Source organism: Danio rerio, chromosome 6, assembly GCF_052040795.2.
Source record: "Danio rerio strain M-AB ecotype USA chromosome 6, GRCz13ab, whole genome shotgun sequence".
Lineage (NCBI taxonomy): Eukaryota > Metazoa > Chordata > Actinopteri > Cypriniformes > Danionidae > Danio > Danio rerio.
Window position 1 is genome coordinate 36,891,868 of NC_141026.1, and position 21,128 is coordinate 36,912,995.

At 39.1% G+C, this 21,128-nt stretch overlaps 1 protein-coding gene across 4 annotated transcripts in view; it reads left to right on the top strand.

Moving 5' to 3' along the window:
* lrp8 (low density lipoprotein receptor-related protein 8, apolipoprotein e receptor) overlaps positions 1-21,128 on the top strand; it is a 290,837-nt gene that overhangs the window by 235,498 nt on the left and 34,211 nt on the right. For all 4 annotated transcript variants that reach the window (XM_087255654.1, XM_087255652.1, XM_087255653.1 and 1 more), the window contains 4 exon segments: positions 1,030-1,201; positions 15,240-15,467; positions 17,225-17,343; positions 20,327-20,466. In XM_087255654.1, coding sequence (XP_087111780.1) covers positions 1,030-1,201; positions 15,240-15,467; positions 17,225-17,343; positions 20,327-20,466 — 659 coding nt within the window.

Sequence of the window (21,128 nt, forward strand, 5' to 3'; positions counted from 1 at the left end):
CTCTATCACTTGATCAATAAAAAGGCAGACACATAACAAGTACACTGTTAAATCTATTAAAACTGATAAAAGTGTATAAAAGTTTAGAAAAAAAGTAGGCTATGAACGTCACACATTACATTACTTATTTTATTATACTTAAAATGTTTAAATACTTAAAATTAAAAATTACGCATTAACTTGAGCAGCTGGTTTCCCACGCTAACTGTCTCTGTTTCACTGATGGTTGCTTCATTTTAAATATATACACTCATATTTGCTATAACTTTGCATGAGCACATCAAGTTCAGCTGGAGAAAGAAATGCTGATCTCTTTTTTAAGATGTTGCCATAGTCACTCGTTATGTCTGCGCTCCATTGATAATGCCTTTTTATAGTCACGGTGTGCGCGCTTAACTCTGAGTTGGTCTACTCAAAGTTGATTGACCCAACTCAGATCAGTTGTTCTGAAACCGAAAACTCAGAGTTTTTAATCTCTCGGTAAATCAACTCAGAGTTCAAGTTTAAACTCTGAGTTGTTTGAACCTCCTTACTGAAAAAGGCCCCTGGTCGCCAACAGTCGCCGTTGATCATGTAGACTTGTCGCTTTGCCGCTGCGAGTCGCACGTAGTGTGACTGGAGCTTTAAAATTATAGTTCACCACCAAAACTAAAAATTCTGTCATTATTTACTTACCATTCACTTGTCGTAAACATGTTTGTGTTTCTTTTTTCTGTTGAACTCAAAACAAGATATTTTGAAAAATGCTGAAAACCTGTAACCTTTGACTTCTATAGTATGTGTTTTGCTACTATGGAAGTCAATTGTTACAGATTTTTTACATTTTCAAAACATTTTCTTGTTTTGTGTTCAACAGATTAAAGAACTCATAGATTTTGAAACCACTTGAGGGAGAGTAAATACTGAATTTAAATTTTTGGGTGAACTATCCCTTAAAATATACTATTAAACTGTTTATCAGCTCAGTCACCTATTCCTGATCCCATGTTGACAAATGGCCTGATGAACAATTTTCTGGTCCCTTCACAGGTAAGAGCCCATACCTCATGTTTACTAACCGCCATGAAATCCGCCGCATTGATCTGTTGAAGAAGGACTACACACAAGTGGTGCCGACCCTGAAGAATGCTGTGGCCCTGGATGTGGATGTTACCACCAACAAGATGTACTGGTGTGACCTTTATCATCGCAAGATCTTCAGGTACACACACAGCATTACAGCACAGGGCATATTGCGTTCCTCCCTCTAACTTGACAGCTGTTTAATCTTTGTTTGAAAAGGATAATTTGCAATTAGTGTAGAGCGCTGAGGTAGGAGAAGATGTTGCGGTTCTGAGAAGCTCTTCCCGCCTCCTCTCAGCTGTCTGATATTTAAATGCATGAGAACAGCTGCTGCAGAATAACTGGAGATTTCCTGACGGCAGCATCATCATGCAGTGATCAATTGAAAGCTGTGCAGGAAATTGCTTGTGTGCACATTTCCATATAGACTTTATTCTCTGGTTTCCTAGGAGTTGGGATGAAAATGTAAAAAATTACACAAACAAAACAGCTGTACGTGAGGAATTATTTTAGGTTTTTGGGTACAAAATTTATTTTTATTATTTGGTTCTTGTTTTTGATTGTTTGTATTTATTTATTATCAGATCTCAATTCCTCTGGACTTACTAGCTATGGGTTTGAGTGAAATGTTGAAAAATATATATTTTATAAAAGTCTGATATTAACATTTTAACATCCTTTTTGTTATAGCATTTTGTTATAACATGTTAAGTTTGGCAGAATTACAGTCGTAGTTTGCAGAATTAAAAACAAATGTTTTATTTTAGCATATACTGTAACTATAAATCATAAATCCAGTGAAACTTTTTTTTAATAAAATTTTTTAATTTATTTATTTATTTTGTTAGATTAAATTCTCAGTTTCTCTGGAACTTCCCACTTACTATGGGTTTGAGTAAAAATGTTAACGTTTGTTTTATTTTATAATGTCTGATATTAACATTTTAACAACCTTTTTTGTTATAACAACAACACTATGTTTTGCAGAAAGACCATTAGTAAATTACAGAATTAAATAACATGTTTTACTTGACACATAACTATAAATAATAAATCCAGTGAAACAGAGATTTTTCAAGTGGTTCATTATTGTATGAATGTAAATTTTACGGCTCTACATAAAGAATGACAATATACATTACCATGTTTGGGGTCAGAATGTTTTTTTTTTAAATAAAACTATATATTGTTACAAACAATAATTTCAAATAAATGCTCTTGAACTTTCTCTTTGTCATACAAATGAATCATAGTTTGCACAAAAAAATGAAATGTTTAGTTCAATTCATGTTTATTTCTATATCGCTTTTACAACGTAGATTGTGTCAAAGCAGCTTAAAACAGAAGTTCTAGTAAATTGAAAATGTGTCAGTCCAGTTTTCAGAGTTGAAGCTCAGTTTAGTTCAGTTCAGTGTGATTTATATTTTACTGCTGAAAGTCCAAACACTGAAGAGCATTGATGCACAGCTCCACAAGTCCCAATCCAAGCAAGACAGTGGCGAGGGAAAAAATTTTACCAATTGACAAAAGTGAAAGAATATATATATATATATATATATATATATATATATATATATATATATATATATATATATATATATATATATATATATATATATTATTATTATTATTATATATATTATTCTTATTATTATTATTAGCCCCTTGTTAATTTTTTTCCTCAATTTCTGTTTAACGGAGAGAAGATTATTTCAACACATTTCTAAACATAATAGCTTTAAAAACTAATTTCTAATAACTGATTTATTTCATCTTTGCCATGATGACAGTAAATAATATTTGACTAGATATTTTCAAGACACTTCTAAACAGCTTAATGTGACATTTAAAGACTTAACTAGGTTAATTAGGTTAACTAGGCAGGTTAGGGTAATTAGGCAAGTTATTGTATAATGATGGTTTGTTCTGGAGACTATTAAAAACATAGTTTAAAGGGGCTAATAATTTAAAAAATTAAAAAAAGCTTTTATTCTAGCCAAAATACAACAACAAAAAAGACTTTCTACGGATAACATTTTTTATCAGACATACTGTATAAATATTCTTGCTCTGTCATACATCATTTGATAAATATCCAAAAAAAAGAAAAAAAAATCAAATGGCGTTCAATAATTCTGATGGCAACTCTCTCTATATAAAACATAAAATACATGTAAAATATAAAATGTTATTTTTTGGAGCAATCGATCAGCATTTGATTAGCTTAAAAATGATGATTGACTGTAATAATGCTGAAAATGTATTATTTTTGTTCATTAATTGCATTTGTTATTTAAATTGTAATAATTCTCACAATATTAATGCTTTTGTAAGGTTTTTGATCCAATAGATACAGCTTTGATGAGCAAAAAAACATTTAAAAAAATTTCAAACCTAGATCAAACCTAGAATCATTCACCTATATGGCATCAAATGCAAAATTTGCAACATTGCTGTCATTTCTAACCTTTGCTACTCAATATTTTCATCCTAACTGAAGGACATTCCAGTCCCTTATGGGAGGTCCTGAATAATCACAACCAACCATTTAACAAAGTCATCTTATCAGTCGGACAGCAGCCTGTCACGAAGCTGAAGAACCTGACAAGCGTTTGTCCTTTAATGTCCCAGTGTGTGCATATATGGCATGTCCTGCTCTCATCAGCCTCTAGGAGCATCTAATTCACTTCACCCACACCATATGCTTCCCATAATTTACCTCCAACAATAATGCGTCCCATTACTCTTCCCCTCTCCCCTCAGGAGGGCTCATGTTAGGACGCTTACGACAGTTCATTATCACTTTAGAAACCTTCAGAAGAATGGAAATACTTGTGCTTGTCTGCAGGGAGTTTAATTTATGTATGGGGTCCCTGTCGAAGAATGGCATGAACTGAGTTATGGTAAAGATGTGAACGGTGTGGATGTCTGCTGACATCTGAAACCTCAAATGAGGCATATCATTTAAAGGCCACTTATAAATCCTCTGTGTATTTTGAGGGTGATGTGGTTATTGATTTGATCATTGTGGTTGTTTTGTTAGATAACGAGTCTTGGTTTACCTGCAAGAGATCTCTAAAGTGACACTTTTTATGTTTCAGTGTAAAGGTTCATATTAATGTTGTGTTTCTTGCTTTAATTAATCTTAATGAACTTTGTCTTGGGTTAATGTGATGCAAGCTCTTTGCTGTAATTAAGATGTCAGAGGGAACCTGAACCCAACTGGTTAAACAGACAGTTTGTTGCTCTGCTTGACCAAATGCATTAGTGGTTGATCATGGTGTGAAGACTAAATATCCTGTGGTTTGTGTTTTGATAGATGGTTAGACTCATGCATCTGGTATGATTCACTGTAATGGGATGTTTACCCAAAATGGTGTTTATTTACTGATTCTCTGGTCTTTTTTGCTTCTTTATCTTTTTAAAGAGCTTTTTCTCTTAAAATCTTTGACATTCGGCACATGTAGATTTAAAAACATTATACAGACAAAACAAAAGTAATAACTGTGGTATAGATATGAGTAAAATGTTGTTTTGTTTTATTCTTTAAAAGTGATAACATTTCTTCAAATAATATTGTTAATGTAAATCATGCTTTGTTTACTCATTTCTTATGAATTGGTGGAAATAAATATTTGTCAATTAAAAATTTGTCAACTAAAATCTGTGTTAAAGGTGCAGTATGTAAGTTTGACTCCCAGTGGATGAACTAGGTATTGCATTCCTGGATTAAAACAAATGCAAGTGCAGGTTGCTAGATTGACGACAAACAGCAAGACTATCGAGCCTAAAGGCTGTTTTAAACCGTGTTCTAAATAAAAGCAACGGCACATGATACAAGGAATACTTTCTGTGTTAAAAGGAGTTTTTGTTCTAACCAACACCTTTATATTGATATATTACAAACGGCTTCTGTTTCTCACAAGTGAACAACAGGATAAACTGATCTTAACTTTAGAACTTTGACTCACTATCAGTGATTTAACATGTACATTTATTAATGTAAAGACATTTAATATGTATTAAATAGATTATAAACCTTACCATTTTGTGCTTTAAAATGACTGCATTTAAATTTGTCATGTTTCACCTGGTGCAGACAGTCCAATTGCTTATCATTGCAAATCTCATCATGTAGCATGCTGTTAGGACTTGGGGTTGCAATGTAACCTGCTCACCTTGTCTTTATGTTCGTAATATTTTTATTATTTGCTAATATTTATTATTTATTAATAGCCTCCTGTGGAACTCTGAATCTGTGTCTCATTTTGGAGTCTGCTACTGTCTACTGGAGGTCGCATTTCGGTCACGGACACATGCTTTGAGAGTCTTACTGACAGAATGAATGAAATATGTGGTTTTCCAACAAGGCAATCAAGGGTGTTGAATTATAATTGGGTAAACTGACATTAGGCAGGTTAAAAAAAACAAAAACATGACAGCGTTTTAGCACGGAAAACGTCTCGGGTTACGTATGTAACCATAGTTCCCCGAGAGTGAACGAGACACTGCGTCTAACCAGAACGCTAGGGGAACACCTCTTTTATACGCGTCTTGAAGCACATGTGAAATCAATCTAATGTAATTAAGCAGGTGTCGTCAGACCAGAGAGTATAAAAGCCTGTACTGAGCATTCAGTATCAACTTCGAATTTGCTTGAAAGAAGTAACAGGCAGAAGAGAGTATGGCGGAATACGCAGTGTCTCGTTCCCTCTCGGGGAACTATGGTTACATACGTAACCCGAGACGTTCCCCTTCTAGGGAACTTCAACACTGCGTCTAACCAGAACGCTAGGGGAACGCAATACCCACTAGGCCAGACTCACTGCTGACTGTGAACGCACACTACGCAGTGAGAATAGAGGACCCTGGTGAGGGGTCTACATCGAGTTGATAGTGACGCACAAATGTATGTGGAGTCGACCATCCTGCCGCCAAACAAATGTCAGAAAGGGCTGAGCCCGAAATAGAAGCTTTGGAGGCCCCGACAGCCCTTGTGGAGTGGGCCTTAACAAATTTAGGTGCAGGGCGTCCAGCAGCCTGATAGGTAAATGAGATAGTCTCAACTATCCAATTACTTATTGTCTGCTCATTCGCCGGACTCCCCCTTTTTGAGGGTCCGAAGCAGACCAGTAACTGTTCACTCTTTCTCCAGTTGATAACCCGGTTAACATATGTATTCAGAGCTCTAACTGGGCAGAGTAAGTTTAACTTCTCTTGGTCCGACGACTGAAATGGGGGCGGGTGAAAGGCCTGTAGCACAGCAGGTCTCGCCACATGAGTGGGCACCTTAGGCACGTACCCCGGTCTGGGATAAAGAAAGGCTTTGGACATGCCTGGAGCAAACTCCAGAAATGAAGGTGCAACCGACAAAGCCTGGAGGTCACCAACCCTTTTCAAGGAAGAAATAGCTAATAAGAAAGCTGTTTTTAGTGTCAGAAACTTATCTGACGCCTCCTGCAGTGGCTCAAATGGGGGAACAGAGATGCCCTCGAGCACCAATGTTAAGTCCCATGTCGGTACCCTGTGTGTGCTGACAGGCCTTAGCCTTATGGCTCCACGAAGGAAGCGACGAATTAGCGGATCCTGTCCTAGTGACTCATCATCTAGGGGAGAACGGTAGGCCGCTATAGCTGACACGTACACTCTCAGAGTGGATGCAGCTAACCCAGCAGACAGGCGATCTTGGAGAAATTCCAGCACTGAGGCTACCTGGCAGCTGACTGGGTTCAGCTGGTGTTCTCTGCACCAAGCTGAAAAGAGAGCCCATTTTAGGGCATAAAGCTTCCTTGTGGAGGGAGCCCTGGAGCTTAGAATGGTCTGAGCAACCTCGGTTGACAGTCCATACTCTATGAGGTGGGCCCCCTCAGAGGCCACACCCACAGTTTCCACAGGTCGGGTCGGGGATGAAGTATCATTCCTCCCGCCTGGGACAGAAGGTCCCTCCTGATGGGGATCTCCCACGGGAGACCCGCCAGCAGGGATATGAGGTCCGAAAACCAAATTCTGGTAGGCCAAAATGGGGCTACCAGCAGTAACTGTACTCCGTCTTGACGGATTCTCTCCAGGACTCCTGGGAGCAAAGCGACCGGGGGAAAAGCATACAGACGTAGCCTCGGCCATGTCTGAACCATGGCATCCAGTCCCAGAGGGGCTGGATGCGAGAGAGAAAACCACAGTACGCAATGCGTGGTCTCTTGGGAAGCAAACAGGTCTACCTGCACTTTTCCGAATCTTTCCCAAATGGTCTCCACCACCTCGGGGTGAAGTTTCCATTCCCCGGATCTCACCCCCTGCCTCGACAGGAGATCTGCTCCCATATTTAGATGGCCCGGGACATACATTGCCCTGATGGACAGAATTTTGTTCTGGGCCCACAGGAGGATCCGATGTGCTAGTTTGCATAGCATTCGAGACCTCAGACCCCCCTGATGGTTGATGTAAGAGACCACCGATGTGTTGTCCGTGCGGACTAAAATATGATGGCCCCTTAGATCTGGGAGAAAGTGTTTTAAGGCCAGAAACACGGCCATCATCTCCAGGCAGTTTATGTGCCAGTAACGATGATGTTCTCCCCATCGTCCCGCTGCGGGAAGCCCCCTCAGGGTTGCTCCCCAGCCCGTTAGAGAAGCATCTGTCATAAGCATAACACGATGACAGACAGCCCCCAACATTGGGCCCTGGGACAGGAACCAGGGCATTTTCCACATACTTAAGGCTCGAAGGCAGCGCCGCGAGACCTTGATCATGCGGAAAGGATTCCCTTTGAGGGAAAACCCCCTGGATTTGAGCCACCACTGCAGGGGTCTCATGTACAGCAGACCGAACGGAATTACGCTGGCTGCTGCTGCCATGAGACCCAACAACCTCTGAAAGTGTTTCACAGTGATGAACTGGCCTAGTTTGACTCTGTGTACGGCTAACTGAATCGAAGCGATTCGTGGCGGGGACAGACGTGCTCGCATCGTCATGGAGTCCCATAGCACACCTAAAAAAAATGGTCATCCTGGCTGGAACAAGCACACTTTTTGCGGTGTTCAACCGAAACCCCAACCTCCTGATATGGGTGAGAACGACATCTCGATGCCGAACTGCCATATCGTAAGTCTGAGCTAGAATTAGCCAATCGTCTATGTAGTTTAGGATACGTATACCCTGCATACGAAGTGGAGCTAGTGCCGCTTCGACTACTTTGGTGAAGGTTCGAGGTGACAGAGCTAGGCCGAATGGAAGAACCCGATACTGGAACGCTTCGCCCCCGAAAGCGAACCTCAGGTATTTCCTGTGTTGGGGAAGGATGGAAATATGAAAGTATGCGTCTTTCAGGTCTATCGTCACGAACCAGTCCTCGGACTGAATTTGTGACACCATGTTTTTGATGGTTAACATCCTGAACCTGAGGGCCCCGACAGACCGATTAAGATTTCTCAGATCTAATATGGGACGCAATCCCCCATCCTTTTTGGGAACTATAAAATACCGGCTGTAAAACCCTGACTCTCTGTCGAGTGGGGGAACACGCTCTATTGCGCCTTTCTTTAATAGAGCCAGTACTTCCTGTTCCATAACCAGAGCCTGTTCTGGCTTCACTACGGTGGGTGTAATACCATTGAAGTGCGGTGGGCGTGCAAAAAACTGTATTTTGTAGCCATGTTCCACTGTGAACAGGACCCACTGAGACACCATCGGCAGGTGTTTCCACGCTGCCAGAAAATGTGCTAGGGGTACCAGCCTCTCGAGACTGGCCTCTGGTTGCTCTTGGACCCCCCGAAGAGGGGGTGGGGTCCCCAATGCCCTCAGACACTGAGGAACGCCCACCCCGGGAGACACAGAACCCCCCACCAGCATACGTGGTGAGGTGGTCTCTCCCTTTCTCCACGGACCCTTGTTTAGTGAGGGCGTCGAATAGTGCTCTCGATGTCCAGGGGGGCCTTGGGAAGCCTGACTCCCAACACGTCAGGACTTCCTTTTATCCTTCGCCTTCCTCGAAACTATTATAGTCCTCGTGGGAATTTTAGGGGAAGGCTCAGGCTGAGAGCGTGCTCTCCAGGCCCTCTTTTTCTGAGGGGGAGCCCGGGAAGCCACGCTCTCTTTTTGTACTGCACGGTATGAGGAGCTGGTTGACGGCTGGGGCTGTCTTTTAACAGCCCCTTGACTTTTTGGTCTTGGGGGAAGAAAGTCCCCGAGGGAGCTCGAGCGTTTTTTGACTCGGTCAAAGGATTCGGCGACACGATCGACGGCGTTGCCAAAGAGCCCTGAGCTCGATATTGGAGCGTCCAGGAAAATAGCTCTGTCTGTTTCTGACACCTCTGCTTGTGTCAGCCAGAGGTGCCGCTCAGTAGTCACCAGGGTGGCCATAGATCGCCCCAAACTAGAGGCCGCCTCTTTAGTAGCCCTTAAAGCTAAATCCGACGCCCGAAGAGCTTCTCGAAGCTGTTCGGGTGTCGCTCCCCCGCCATCTAGGCACTCTTTAATTAGGTCAGCCTGATATGCCTGCAACACTGACATAGTGTGCAGGCATCCGACAGACTGACCAGCCGTCATAAATGCTTTGCCGATAAGACCTGATGTTAATCTTAATGGTCTAGACGACAAAGGAGGGACCCTTGCAGATTTTAAATCTGGACGCAGATGACGCGCTAAATCTTCTTCTATTAAAGGCATTTCTTTACATGCTTTTTCCCCAAGCCCACGAACTGCTGAATAAATAACCGTTTTCGGTGTCATTAAACGTGCTGAATAAGGATTTTCCCATGATCTCGTAACAGCCTCATGTAGCTCGGGGCAAAAGGGGAGGTCCCTCAGTGGAGGATCTACTCTGCTGGGTAATTCTCTTTCATCCAGCATTCCTGTCAGACGCAGCTGTTGCTGCTCACGTGCTGGCTGCCACTCTATTACGTCAAACCTGTCAGCAGCACGTGAAATCACCTCCACTAACTCCTCATATTCCACTGACTGGGGCGGCAGAGTCCCCGACCCTCTTTGCGTTTGCTGCTGCGGCGTCTCTGTTTCCTCGGAAACGGAGGACGCCGCCCTCCCACGAGGCTCAGAAGAAACCGCAGAGCGTGCTTCTGACGCTCCCGAAGGAGGATTAGATCTCACGGATCCAGAAAGAGAAAGGACAGAGTCCGTCTCCATCTCATCCGCCAGATCTAGCTGCGAACCCCACGACCGAAGTCGACGCTCAGCCTCAGCACGAGCGGGACCCGAACCGCGAGGGGAACGCGCCACGGGAGCTTTATTAAAAAACTCCCTTCTACTACGCAGCACTTTGCGGGAGAGAGCGTCACAGTGCCCACAGTCAGCATTCTCAAATGCTGCCAGGGCATGCTCCTCTCCCAAACACTCTAAACACATATCATGTGAGTCACCAGCCGTAATAAAGCGAGGGCATGGAGGCACACAACGTTTAAAGTTTTTTTCTGCCATATCAAAACAAAAAAGTAAGTTGTCAGTTTTTTTGTTTTTGTGTATGCAAGTCAGTAATGAAAGTTCGCTGAAAGAGGGTGTATTTTCACGTGCGTGCTTCTTGAAAGCAAAGAAGTTGATACTGAATGCTCAGTACAGGCTTTTATACTCTCTGGTCTGACGACACCTGCTTAATTACATTAGATTGATTTCACATGTGCTTCAAGACGCGTATAAAAGAGGTGTTCCCCTAGCGTTCTGGTTAGACGCAGTGTTGAAGTTCCCTAGAAGGGGAACACATTTTAAAAGCAGAATATCTGTCTTCAGCATGTTTTTCAGATAAACAAGTATGTTCACTTGGCATGTTTCTTAAATATCTGCAAACATATTATGGTATTTTTATGCTTTAGAAGAGTCAAAAACTTGCATACGGCACCTAAAGTTAACACATTGCTACTGTGTTGTCTAAATATTTCTACACACTTTAATGTTTTTATGTTTTTGTTTTTTGTTTTTTTGTGGCCCAAAATGAAAAGATTTAAATTTAAATTTTGGAGGAAATGCCATCAGTAATTTACAGGAAAAAACTAAAATGAAGTTTTACTCAGACGCATAACTATAGAGGAATTGCCAATCTACGTCACACATGACATCATTTCTGTTGGCTCCCGGTTGCAAAAAGAGACCAGTTGGAATAGAAAACATGTCGTGTTGTGTGGTAGGATGGCAAATTTGAAAAAATATACAACTTAACTTTTACCGTACACCACACTGCTTTTAATGCCAACCGCAGACGATTTTGGCTAAAAGGGAGCTGAATGAAGTGACAGCCTAATTAAAAATACTCGACTCTGCAGTTCTCATTTCATATCAGGTAAGTTTATGCCATCCTGAATCATTCACATCACTGGTTTTTGATTGCTGCAATGATTTCAGCAAAAACAGCTAAATATGGTTGATTAAACTGCGGACACTGAATGCTAAGAATGAAATGCAAAAGTGTAAGTTCACATAGCCTGCCGTACAGGTGTAGTTCGCTGTCAGAATGCAGTTGTTTTGCTTGTTGATGATTAGATAGGCTTTGTATAGCTCCGTCTTTATTTCCTTGTCTTTGGCTGGCAGAACCTCGGCTTTTAGCACTACATCGTTTTGAATCTGGTAATCATGGAACATTATTTCTTGCACATGAACACACAGAACAAAACTGTTGGTTTTAAAGACTTGTAGGCCTTTAACTCCTCTCTTGTAAAAACATTTTGAGCTTCAATGAGATTGTGTATTTTGGGCTGGATGCTTGGCCATTTCGTCTTATCCAAAATTCATTGGGAGGGTGTTATCACAAATGGACCTGTCATCCGAACGTAACGTTAATGTTAATTTTGCAGAATCACTGTGCTTTAATACTGAGTGACAAGCTGTTATAATATGCTGGAAGTATTATGTAAATAGTATATATGATATGTAATCAATATAACTTATTTCTAAGACAGCAACAAACTCTGTACCACATCAGATGCCAATCCCTCGCTGTAAATGCTTTCGCTTCCGGTTTATTCTGCAACCTCACTGCATGCGCATCTTGAATGTTTACAAACATGGTTATTCGTCTATAAATTAGAAATGTACTAACAGTATGCTATTTGTTTACAAATAAATGAAAGGACGTGCACTGCAAAAAAATGTGTTTCTTACTTGGATTTTTTTGTTATGTTTCTAGTCTAAATATCTAAAATGATACTTAAATAAAAAACTTGTTTAAAAAGCTTTTAAGGAAAAACTTACTTAATTTCGGCATATTATTTCTTCTAGAAAATACTTCTTGGTTTAAGATTTTGTAGATATTTGGACTAGAAACAAGACAAAAAAACTCTTAAGTAAGAAAAGCCTTTTTACAGAATGAATTTTTTTATCAAAATTTTTTATCAAAATAGTTAATTAATTATTTAATTTTTTATCAAAATAGTTCTTGCATTCTGACTGTGTCAGCCTTTTTTAAGTAGCAAACAGTTTCAGCTCCCATGTGAGTCTGTGTTTGTGCATCACCAACCACCATGGTTTAACTAAAAATCTTTTTTCATGCTTTTCAACTCACTTGTTCTAAACAATGAAGAACATTTTTGTTAACTGGTACTAAGTAATCCCTTCTGCAGTGAATAAAATAAGTGAACTATTTTTATTAAAATGCATGGTTAACTATTGTGTGACTGCCACATTATTCAGCACTTATACTTAATTTAATTTTGAGAACTATTGTTGGACCCAGTTGGGACAAGATGTACTAGTACATTTGGTAATGTCATATAGCTTGCACATTAGCTCCATAGCTGCATCGTAGTCATTTATTGAAAGCACCTCATTTTACTATCATTAAAATGATTATAAAAAAAGAAGCTACTGAGTGGTTGACGTCATATTACGTTGAACATCATCTCATTATTTATGGCGAGTATTGTTTAAGCGCGTAACACTTTATCCCATTAATTTTTCCCTCTTGCGATGACTCATTTGTGAATCATCAGCATTTAGGCCAGGGAACCTGTTCCTATTAATAGAGCCTCTAGTCAAGCCAGCGAGAGCACAAGAGAAATGTTCCCTGGCTGCTGTTTCCTCTGTCCTTGTGATTCACTTAAGATCCACTCTGAAAAGAGCGTATCAAAGTCCTGCGCTATTATGAGGGGAGATGGGTCCATTTTGATGGCTGTTGAAGCAGCATCTGTTAAAGGCAGTAGGTGAGTGCAAATAGAAAATTACCTGGTGAACTCAAACCTCCCCCTCTCTGCCAGTCTGAGGCCATTTTAAGAAACGGGTGCCTTTTCCAGTTTGAGATCACTAGTAAATATTTAGAAGATTTGAAGTGCTGTGAGCGCATAAGTGCTGTGCTACGTATAAGTGCTGTGTTTTAAAATGTTTTTAGATGTTTGCATTATTGCTAGTTTTTAGGATATTTATAAGCTAGTGTGCTCCAAAACAGTGATAAGGTTCACGTTTAAAAGATAAAAAACTAATTTAAACATGTAAAGCTTGTAGTTTGGCACTTCCGCCTACATTGTTCAACAGTTTTATTCACATCACCTCATACTTCAGCTTCAAATTAACCCTTTAAAAAAACCCTTAAAGACGCTTCACATTTGCTTTTAATGTGATGCACTTGATCTCAACCACTCTCACCTGCAGAGTTGTGATAAAGCAAAACGTTATTGGCTGTTTTTTTAAGGGGAGGAGCTACTCTGTCCCACACTCCCTTCATGTTTTGGTTAAGATTACATCAAACATCAAATTTAAAAATCTATCTACAGTGCTTCCCACACATAGACTTTACTTGGGTGGACCGCCCAGGTATATTAACGGCCGCTCAAGTATAATTAGTGACACACACACACACACACGTGTATATATATATACACTTTTTGTGTTCGCCCAATGTAAACAAACATCCGCAAGCGATTAAGTTGTAGAAAATCTTCTCTCATTTACCTGTTTCATACTACTCGTTCTGTGTGCACAAGACAGATAGTCTCACGTGCCCTGCAGACCCACAGAGACCCGCAACTTTTTGCATCCAGCCGGGGATTGCAGATCTACTAAAATGTCTGGGATTTGGTTCTGCTTTCGTTTTCTAAGCTGTCGTTATTTTTATGCGCACGAGATATTAAATAATTAATTATTTAATCTTAACAACTCAAAAAAACTTTGCTGAATACTCAGAGAGGACTAAAATACATCTAAATTGGCTGCAGAATATATATACACCATTAGAAATGGGTAATCAACTCATTTGTTAAAAAATCAGGTTTTATTGCTGTAATAATTATAATTTTTAGAGATATTGTCTGGTTTTATTCCTTTTTTCTGTCATTTATTTCTCATTTGCTGTATATTTGATTAATTTAATGATGGCAATATATCGTCACCTTGGAATTATAAGGTTCTATCTGCGTTCTGAATGATTTTGAGATAAAGTTTTTGTATTCCATAGCAGACAGTGTGTGTGTAACATTTGTTTTTTAAATAAAAAGTCTTAAAATCTAAACAACTTATAAAAATCTCATAATGTACATAAGATGTCATTTAATAAGAATATGTCAATAACTCAATTTTGACAAAAATGTCAAATAGACCCTTATAATAAGGTGACGATATTACATTTCTTATACATCTAAAATGCTTTAATAGTGTTTATAAGAGAAATATAGCATAAAAGAGAAATAATGGATGTTTTTTATTTATTTCAATAGTCTTTTTTTAAGCTGTGACCCATTGAAAAGAAAAAAGTAAATCTATCATCCATCCATCCACCTATCTATCTATTTATCCATCTATCCATACATTCCTCCATCCTGTCTGCAGGTGTGGGGCTTTCAAATGGACTACTTTTTGTCAAATGATGAAGGTGACACCAAAAATGATGTGCTGCTTTCTCACAAGAGAATCATTAGATCAGCCACAGTAGCATCAGATTTCACCATGTTTCAAAAGAGCAGTCATATTTGCTTTACGGTAAAGCACTGTAGCTTTCACATTAAAAAATGAGCAAGAATACTTCATTCTGTCCTACAGTTGCTCTTTGAGAGACATGCAGATGTAGCTTCAATTAGCTGCATATGTAAATGTAAGCAACAGCTGGGCGTGTCAGCTATTTATGATGTGCACATTTGCCATATATCAGGTGAATGCATCTATTGCTTTGTGATTGTTTGTGAAAAGAGAAATGCATAACATCTGCTTAAGTGTTGTGGATGTACATTAACTGTATTTTTATTCCTCTTCAGCGCATACATCAACAAAGCCAACAACTCATCAGAGCAGATCACTCTCATAGACACCGCACTACATTCCCCAGAAGGCTTAGCGATGGACTGGGTTCATAAGAACATCTACTGGACGGACTCTGGACACAAAACCATCTCTGTTGCTAATGTCGATGGCAAGAAGAGGAAGGTGTTGATTGATACCGAGCTCGGAGAACCACGTGCTATTGCTGTAGACCCACGACAAGGGTAACAATATCAAGTTTAATGTAAAAACTTTGAATACCATTTGAAAATGTGCATGATGTCAATCAAGTAAACAAATGTGGATGTTTTTAGCAGGCTAAAAACAAACACTACTTAAATAATCTGTTCTGCTGCTTTAAATAGTAGTAAAAAATGTAAATATGATGTATGGCGTATGATATATGATGGCTCGCCAAGATTTTTGAAAACCTTGTCAAAGGTTTACTTCATATAATTTTTCCCTTTTCCTTCATGGTGAAGAATCTTTCCCCTCAGGGCTCTTTTCACCGTATTACTGAAGTAGAAGAGCATGAAAAACATGCAAATGAGGCTCAGGCTGGTCGGCATACCTAATTGTTGCCTGTGGGTAAAGTAGCCGCTTCACTCTTATCAGGCCAGAGTGAAATACTGAATCTTTTAATGATGATTCCCTTACTGTACCTATTCATCTTGATTTTTGACGGATGATGGACACCAAAAGTCTCAAGGCCATTGGAGTGTCCTAATTTCCCGCTTAACTCGATCTCATTTGTTTGATAACATGAATGTTTTGTGGCACTAGACCAGTAAAATTCCTAAACTTTTTTTGCATCTTCATTTATTGAATATGTTTGCTGATTTAAATATGCTCAGATGCCAGTAAAATTGTTAAACATCAGTTTTACACATTTTATCATGTTCAGATCTATTGCACAGTAGCCTATTTAACACAGTTTCCCTGTCTGCTTTGATTTTTATTTCCTCAGCATCTCTTAGTTCATCATCATTCCATGATTCATTCATTCCATCCATCCACCCATCCATCCATCCACCAACCCACCCACCCTTCTATCATTCCATCTATCTATCTATCTATCTATCTATCTATCTATCTATCTATCTATCTATCTATCTATCTATCTATCTATCTATCTATCTATCTGTCTGTCTGTCTGTCTGTCTGTCTGTCTGTCTGTCTGTCTGTCTGTCTGTCTGTCTGTCTGTCTGTCTGTCTGTCTGTCTGTTTGTCTGTTTGTCTGTCTGTCAGAATCTTTTAATGTTTGGTCTGCCTCTGAGTTCTTCTGCTTGCTTTCCGGATGCACTGTATCCATCCATCCATCTATCCATCCATCTATCCATCCATCCATCCATCCATCCATCCATCCATCCATCCATCCATACTTCCATCCATCAGAATCTCCTAATGTTTGGTCTGCCTCTGATTTCTTCTGGTTACTTTCCAGATGCACTGTATCCATCCATCTATCCATATGTCTATCTATCAGAATTTTCTAATGTTTGGTCTGCCTCTGAGTTCTTCTGGTTAGCCCACTACTTTGGAAAGAACACTGATATGCGGTGGTGCATGTAAAAATCTGAAATTATTTTAACTCAATGTGGTGTCTTAAAAATGTGCGCTCATGTGCGAGGCACTGCAAAAGATGTTAGATGCGAGCATTACAGTACATTGTAAAACAATGGAAAAGTAGCACATTAAAATGTAAACGTGGGATCTGTTTGAGTGGCCCCTTAGAACGTTACACTGTTTTCATTTTAGTTTCAATGGCAGCGCATTAATCTACAATTAAGAAGAATGGCTGATTCTGGCTGTATTTTTTATATACTTACCCTTAATTTTTATCCATTAAATTCCAAATAACTGGAAAAGTATAAAGCACCTTCAAACAGTGTGATCGATAGTGAGGAGCCTTATATTCACAAAGCTTAAAAACCACCCGTCTAGATTTACAGATTCTGATCATGTAACTCTTGTATTGCAGGTTCATGTACTGGTCAGATTGGGGAGCGCAGGCCAAGATTGAGAAAGCCGGGATGAATGGAGTGGATCGGCAAGTTCTGGTTTCAGAGAGAATCGAATGGCCCAATGGGATTGCACTTGGTAAAACATCATTTCAGTGTTTTGCAATTCAGGTTCTCATTCCTAACAAATTAATTCACATCATCAAAATAGTCAAAGTACAAAAACACACACTGGAGAATAGCAAAAACAAGACAACACCAGATAAAAGAGAAGCAGCAAAAAGCAAAACAAAGCATATCATAACGAAATGAAGACACGAGAGAGCTGCATTTGCCATCATTACGACAGACAAAGACATCAACCAAAATGCTGGAGGAGAAAAAGAGAAAACATTAGGGTTGAGAAAGACCAAACAAACGCAGAAAGAGTGTTAATAATGAAGAGCAGCCTCCTGTGGCCAACAGGGCTTTGAATCATTCACCTTCATTGTTTCTCATCAATCATCCGTCAGTTTGCGAAAAACTAAATGGAATTGCTCAAGCAGCGCTGTCAATATCGCCATCATTTCTCTGGCTCACTTAACATGAAAGCTATTTGAAAAAGCAGTTATAGTAGAGGGATAGAAAAAAAGTTATTGACAAAAATGGCAGATTTGAGAATTGCTAAATCTGCTTAGAAACAAAATACTTTTTAATGGGAGAAAAGCTGAGAATTTTTGAGGTGTATTTGTTTTGTTTTTTGTCCTTGATTGTGCTTTCATTTGTGTCTACATTTCATTTTAGACTTCCTTGATTTTTTGTTGAATCATAAAATATGAGGGTTGCAGACAAAATGGGGGGTTTAAGCATCAAAACTATAAAAAAAAGATCTTTGATCGAGTTTTTTTCATGCATTAACTTGTTCTGTTTGAGATCAAATCAAGTAGAACGTCAGTTTAACTACATATAAAATACCACTTTTTATCACATCAAATAAACTTTTCATATATTTTAAAAGAATAATTTATGAAACATTAACCTGTTAGCCAGCACTCACTTTTGAGGATTTACACCTACCTAACTTTAAATAGTAATAGTTCTTGACCCCAGTAAGCTACAAACACAAATTATGTATCATTGGAAAGACCGCACTTTCAGCTTTACTATGGTCTATCTACAAAGTTCTACGCTAAAGAATATGAAAAGTTATGACTTCATACATTATTATTAATTGTACTATGTTCAATTTTTTTCATATCGAAACACAGAAAAACATTAATTTATGAAAAAAAATATGCCTTGAAAGCCAAGGCTGCGTCCGAAACCGCCAACTACTCAGTAGGTACTGCATTTGAATTTAAACGTACTACTCGGCCGTTAGAAAAGTACGTTCTATACAGTATGAATGTAAAAAGTATTAATGGAATTCGGACGTACTACATCCGCCATTTTGTCATGGTCATGTGACCTACCTGCGTCGGTTGCGTTGCCTCACTTCCATTCATGATTTCGCTCACGGGGCATTATGGGATAGCGCAGCGTGCATGGGATGCGCACTTTAGAATCTCGCCGGAAGTAGTAAGTCATCCGGGTACTTCTCACCTACTGATTTTCGAATTCTATGAATTCGGACATACTACTCGGCTCGCATACTGATTTTAGCGTACTATATAGTATGGAAGTATGCGGTTTCGGACGCAGCCCAAGTGTCTCATGAGTTTATATTTCAAATTTGATTACGTTTTCTGACACTATATCGGTGTCCTTCTTTCCCTCACTGTCAGAGGCACTTTCTCAAAAATGACCTTGCCAAACTAAAGCAGCAACAGTACTGAATAATTTGGTCTGCAGTACTTTCACAGTTCATAAATCTTTGGAAAGAAGTCACTTTAGTCACTATTCATCATCTAGAATTTTTAATGCTCAAAACGAAAAAAGTTATGGATGATTAAGTAATGAAAAAGAATTGCACCGCACTAAACAATTTATTATTTCATAAACAAATATATGAAATTAGTCCTGAAGCTATACAGAAAAGTAATAGGTCAAAAGCCACACATCTCTTCTGGGTATATGTTTGAATATTTGAATTTGATGGCAATATCATGCAAAATAAAATTTCTGGAATTGTTTTTCTGAGAGAGTGTCTTGTGAACTCTATTTAGGGGTCACACTTCAGCCCTAAAAATACTAATCTTTAAACTTTGCCAGTATCTTTAAAAGGATTGTTCACCCACAAATCTAAATTTACTCATTATTTACTCACAGTCAAGTGTTTTTATTGAATACAAAATAAAATTTTGTGAAGAAATCCAAAAATCGCAAACCATTGACTTTCATAGTAGGTAAGTTTTTAAAATTCATTTATACTAAGGAAGTCAATGGTTACATGTTGTAGTTTTTTTAAATACCTTATTTGTATTCACAGAAGAATGAAACTCAAACAGCTTTGGAACGAGTGAAGGGAGAGTAAATGATGACAGAATTTTCATTTTTCACTTTAAATCATTAGGTTTTAACCATTTGTAAGCTATTTCGTTAATCATTAAAATTATAATTAAGTGACACAGTGGCTTAATATTGGCATTGTCGTCTCACAGCAATGAGGTCCCTGGTTCGAGTCCTGGCTGGGCCAGTAGGCATTTATGTGTGGAGTTTGCACGTTTGCAGTTCAAAGACATACTGAATAGGTTAATTGAATGAAATAAGTTGTCCATAGTGTATGAATGTGTGTGAATGAAGTGTGTGGGTATTTCCCAGTTCTGGGTTGCTGCTGGAAGGGCATTCACTTTGTAAAACATATGCTAGAATAAATGGTTAGTTTATTCCCCTGTAGGGACTAAGCCAAAGAAGAATGAATATATGAATGAATATAATTTAATAAAATAACATATTCTTTTGAGTGTTTTTTTTTTAGTCATTTAAGTATGAATACGATGTTTAATTTTGATATAAATATATCTGACAAGTACATTTAATTTGAAACAGACAGCGAAATGTGGCCATATTTTGACACATGAACTGAAATATGTATAATCCCATGACGTGCTACATTTACTTTGACCGCTTATGTTAAATTCAAAGCGTTTGTTGTATTATTGATTGCTACATTTATGTGTTTCCTTAAAATCTCTTTCCTCCAGATCTGTCAAGCAGTCGACTCTATTGGGTGGATTCAAAGCTGCATCTGATCTCCAGCGTGGACCTGAATGGAGACAACCGAAGAATTTTGCTGTCTTCCATGGATCAACTGGGACATCCCTTCGCTCTTACTCTTTTCGAGGCAAGCAAATCTATGAAATGACATGCTCACATTATTGTGCACAGATGGGGCTGCACTGGCACAAGCAGTCCTTGAGATGTTTTTAGATTCAGTTTGGCTTCGTGATGCACACATGAACACATTTTTGCTTAGAGGGTGTAGTTGGAGAAGCAGTACATCTCACTGTGAGACTGCAACACTGGCCAAGAGATGTACGGCTGTGGGTGGCTGGCACCAGTTAAAGACACAATCCAAATTAAAAAGCCTTTTTACTTTGGCAGCTTCTAGGGCACCTAAAGGCAGGACCTGGCCTGAGCAATAGATCTCCTAATGCCCTTCATCAGGCCAGTCGATGAGCTCAGTAAAAGGGCACCCTGGGGCTGAGCCTGAGAAAAAGGAAACAATGCATTTTCTTCAGCCTTTGACTTTTGTCCAGGGTAGATGAAAAATGAAACTCTGCATTACTGCAGTACTTTTGAGGCTGGTTCTGAACTCTTACAGTTCTCCACTTGGCTGCTGAAAGCACAGAAATCGCCCCTCCAACTTTTTGGTGGCATTGCTAAAAGAGCAAAGAAATATTTCTAGAGTACAGTGCTAGGTGCCAGAGTCAATTCCAGTAGGCTCATTATTTCGGTTCATTATTTTTAATTGCACAATCTTATTCATTTCATCTCAATTTACAT